We start from the raw sequence: 4,751 nt of genomic DNA, 5'->3' as shown, positions 1-4,751 counted from the left end.
AATGGCACACTCAGATAATCAATCCACAAATCAAAAAGGTAAAATAAAAACCAAAAATTCTACTTGCACATACTATCCAATAACTTCCTTCCCTGCACCACCCAATACCTGAATGTCATAAGGGCTCTACGTAACCTTCTCTGATAGGGCAACATAAGGAAATCGGTCGCTCCACACTGAATCTGAGCTACCCCCAACAACAAACCCATGGATTCCCATTTTCTTTTTCAAGTTACCCCTCACACGGGGTCCACTAGCAAGGTCAAACCCAGAAAGGACCTCAACCGAATCCTCGGGTTGTAGAATTTTCCTCTTTTGACCCTAAGGAGGAGCACTAGATTGTACACCCTCAGTAGCTACCTCTTTCACCATGTTACTGACCGAGACCTCTTTTCTTTCCTTTTTCTTCTCCAAAAAGGACCTCATTTTGGTTGATGACTAGCTCGGAACACTGCCACCTATGAAGGACAGTAATAATGTCAACAGATTAGAAAATCACAGCAAAAGTGAAACAATTGAGAAAACCCTTACCAATACAATTTTCTAACTCCTCGGGATCATTTTCAAACTTTAAAACATCGTCAATACACAAAAGCTTTCCGAAAGAAAGTCAGGAAATCAAGTAATCCAAGAACGAATCCTCTTCGTTGGTCCTATCCATTGCTTTCAATATCTGCATGGGCCTGACACTAAAACAAAAGGAAAATTTCCCCTAGCTCCGAATCCAGAAAGAACGGATACTCCATCTCACAAGAACGAACCTTAACACACATCTCTTTAAAACTCTTGAAAGATGATTTGTACAAAGTAAAAAGGGAACAACCGGGAAAACTGCTTAAGTTCACCCAGAGGCCCTTTCGGACTCCTTTCACCTAGAAGAGAGAAAAGAAAATATTCAAGGTAGGGGCGGTTTCCAAAAAACACATCACACACTCAAAGGGATGAAGAAATGCCCAATAGTTTGGATGCAACTATAACGGAGCACAGTTAAGTTACGTTAACGCCGAACATTCAAAATTAGAAAATGGAAGTTTAACACCCAGTTCAGTGAACAAGCAGGTATACACATAAAAATATGCCCAATCCTCCTATTTTTTACAAACCCTGTCCTTTGCATTATAGGGAATCAGCTCTAAACCTATGTCGGAATTGCCACAGACCCAACTCCCAACATTAAAAATACATAAGCTCTTTGCACTTACGTGCGGCACTTAATGTCCGCGTGCACCCATTCATACAAATCATCCTTCACCTCAACTACTTTATCTTCTGGCTTTTTCATAGTCAACAAAGAAGTAGATAGAAAGAACTGACAGAAGAGGATAGAAACAACTAACCTTTTGTCGCCATCCTCTTTAACTTGATAAATGTCACAAAAATAGAGCAGAAACTAAAGAGTGCACAACTGGATCATTACCAAGGTAAGAAACAAAAGGAAAAATAACCCCAATCGTTCGATTCAAGAAACTGTTCGTATAGCCAAAATAGAAACAACGGCTGCGACTACCTTGATTAAATCCCCCACTAAAATTTATTACATAGCATGATTGCATGATTCCTTGAAACTGTACAATTTATTACAAAATAGTTAATATTCAAAAGGAATGTAGGTCGGTACCACGTTGAGCTTGGGGCCTCGGACATGGAAGGTATAACGTCAGATCTCCATAGAAAACCTCAACTTGCTCTCGACATCAGCAAGTCAAGATTGGGGACTGTGATCTATACCAATGATTTCGGACCAACGTTATACTTCAGAAATACCACGTCTAACAAATCACGTAACAAACACTAGGTCAACAAGGCGTGACTCAGCTCGGCGAGATATATCGCAGTAGCACTCGAGAGAAACACCAAGAATCTCAGACAGAGCAACATACTCATTTCAAGTTTAGATAACACCACCCAAACGACCTAAACACACAACAAATACACACAAAAACATTATCCTAGTATTCCGTATTATTAATTCTTGATCACGAACTGACTTAAGCATCGGAGTTCTTTTTACAGGTGCTCCACACTGCTCGGACGAGGAAGGAACTCTCGGCGTAGATACTTGGAGAACGACGCCATCAGTGCTCCTCCCATTGCCGCTGACCTATACCTCGGATCCAGGTCCTGAACATGAACAGGTTCAATGCTCGCCTTGCAAGGATGCTTCGAGTTTTTTTCCACAAGACATCCCAAAAAGTCCTCCATTTACACAACAATTTCATGTACCTCACAAAATTGCATGCTACTCCCTCAAAATCATCATGCTTGTGGAAACTCAAATGTGTGTGAATATTTGTACCAATATGATGAGTAATCTTACACAAGTGGAAAATTGGGTATTGACTCCATCAATTTTGTGAACACTGGTGATGTTAAATTTCCAAATTCAATTTTTGGATGTGGCTATAACAATAGTATAACATTTAGTAGCACTATGAAAGGCACAGGGATAGTTGGTCTAGGAGCATGGCCATTGTCACTAGTTTCACAACTTGGTGACAGAATTGGGCACAAATTCTCATATTATTTGGCTCCTATTGATTCAAATTCCAATAGCAAACTCAAATTCGGGGACGAAGCAAACATTTTAGGAAATGGGGTTGTGTCAACTCGCTTGACAAAGAACCCTATATCACCAAGCTATTACAACGTCAACCCTAAAGGCATTAATGTTGGTAAGAACTCGATTTCGAGTAGTGAAAGTTCCAATAACATTTACTTATCTTGACCGAAAGTTGTATAATGATATTGTAACTTCGATGAAGCAAATCTACTCAAGTGTTGAGGCGGTACAAGATCTTCCACAGTCGTTCGATTTCTGCGGCTGTTTCAAAGGGTCAAGTGTTGAAGTGCCGCCTGAAATTGTGTTTCACTTTAATGGTGGTGATGTTACCTTGCCACTTGAGAACATGTACACTATTGTTGAGAACAACTTGGTCTGCTTGCTGTTGCTACCGAACACCAACTTATCTGCTGGATTTTCTATCTTTCGAAATTTGGTGTAGATGAATTTTCAGGTGGAGTATGATCTTCAAGGGAAAAGGGTTTCTTTTGCCCCTTCTAATTGTGCTGATAATAGCGGATTAATCATCATATCTTTCTGTATTAAAATACAAGTGTGTTGTATCTTGTATGTACATGCATTGCATGGGATGTATGTTCGACTCACATTCTACCTATTGTAAAATCTATCTGTTGTTAAATGCCAGTTAATATTTAGTTGTCAATTTACTTCTTAAATAGAATATATATATATATAAAGACTAAACTAACCTCACAATATTTTTAGTTTAGAGTACTATAATATTTAGTAACCAAAATTTATATTTTTAGTTAATATTTAGTCAACTATATTCTGAATTTTACACATTAAACTCTAAAGATAAATCTAATAGTATAAAAATAAAGTATTGATCTCCTGATATTTTTATTCAAAATCAACCAAAAATAGCAAAGCCATTTTTTGTCGATTTCAACTCTTATATGGGCTTATATAATGAAGCACATATCAATTCAACTTTTAGGCTTTTAACCCAACCAAATACATATGTCTGTCATCACCTAAAAACTAAGTTATTGTTTGCTAAATTCAACAATCTCCCTCTTGACAACAAATATTTAAAAGTGATTAAAAAATTGGAATGGAATTGAAATAGATCAAGATTAGATAACTTCTCTTTGATAATACCATTTCTTTTATGTTGAGTTCCTAATACCGAAAATCATGATGAGCTCTTATAGTACATCTTAGTGATTCCCTTGAAATGGTCTAGTTAAGACCTTAGACACTAAAATCCTATCGAGTCAGAGATTAAGAATACCTAAAAGATTCATGTTCCCTTATGTAGTCCTTATTTGGATTCATTATCCTACTGGAACTGTCAAATTTTCACCTGTTGCTATTTACTTCTCTTTTCTGATATCAGCAAATTCTAGCAATGTCAAGTTCACACCTAACGAGTTTACTCAGCTCTCAATGTGCCTTTAACAAGTTTACTTGCTTTTTTCATTGATGCCTCCATCATAGAAGAGTCTCCAGCAGCAACACATTTAGCATCATGTCAGAGAAGCTGGATTATTTGATGTCCTCACAAGCAATAGTGGCTGGAGATTTGTAGCAGTTGCCCATTTGTGACAATAGTGGTGGTGGATCAAGATGGAAAGGATGGAAGGGGGATTTAGGGTGACATTTGTAAGACCCGAGAAATTTATTAGCCAGTCATTTGATTAAAATTGGATTTTAAATGGTTTTTGAAGGTTCTAAAAGGCTTAGAGAATGGGGGATTGAATATATGGTGGTGCACGAAATTGCAATCACACTTTTGCAATCCCGCACAACTAACCAGCAAGTGTACTGGGTCGTCCAAGTAATACCTTGCGTGAGCAAGGGTCGATCCCACAGAGATTGTCGGCTTGAAGCAAGCTATGGTTATCTTGTAAATCTTAGTCAGGATATCAGAAATTATCAGGATTGATTGTGAAAAGCAAAAGAACATGAAATGGTTACTTGTTTTGCAGTAATGGATAATAGGTTGAGGTTTGGAGATGCTCCATCTTCTGAATCTCTGCTTTCCTACTGTCTTCTTCTTCAGTCACGCAAGTCTCCTTCCATGGCAAGCTGTATGTAGGGTTTCACCGTTGTCAATGGCTACCTCCCATCCTCTCATTGGAACGATTCCTAATGCCCTGTCACGGCACGGCATTCCATCTGTCGGTTCTCAATCAGGCCGGAATAGAATCCAATGATTCTTTTG

The 4,751-nt window shown here is 38.3% G+C and overlaps 1 protein-coding gene across 1 annotated transcript; it reads left to right on the top strand.

The window, feature by feature from the left end:
• Positions 1 to 2,431: 2,431 nt before the first annotated feature.
• Positions 2,432 to 3,985, top strand: LOC127741252 (aspartic proteinase CDR1-like). The gene is made up of 4 exons (XM_052253342.1): positions 2,432 to 2,668; positions 2,763 to 2,933; positions 3,015 to 3,099; positions 3,924 to 3,985. Exons 1-4 carry the CDS (start codon positions 2,432 to 2,434, stop codon positions 3,983 to 3,985), a joined length of 555 nt encoding a protein of 184 aa, XP_052109302.1.
• Positions 3,986 to 4,751: the final 766 nt, after the last annotated feature.

Source organism: Arachis duranensis, chromosome 8 (assembly GCF_000817695.3).
Source record: "Arachis duranensis cultivar V14167 chromosome 8, aradu.V14167.gnm2.J7QH, whole genome shotgun sequence".
Taxonomy (NCBI): Eukaryota; Viridiplantae; Streptophyta; class Magnoliopsida; order Fabales; family Fabaceae; genus Arachis; species Arachis duranensis.
Note: the sequence above shows the minus strand (reverse complement) of the source record. Positions and strands in the feature narration are given on the sequence as shown.

Excerpts from the sequence above, each read along its gene's own strand:
- LOC127741252 (XM_052253342.1), top strand. The coding sequence starts at position 2,432 with ATGAAAGGCACAGGGATAGTTGGTCTAGGAGCATGGCCATTGTCACTA. Across the intron at positions 2,669-2,762 it reads TCAACCCTAAAGGCATTAAT|CAAATCTACTCAAGTGTTGA; the intron begins GTTGGTAAGAAC and ends ACTTCGATGAAG. Across the intron at positions 2,934-3,014 it reads CTATTGTTGAGAACAACTTG|GTGGAGTATGATCTTCAAGG; the intron begins GTCTGCTTGCTG and ends ATGAATTTTCAG.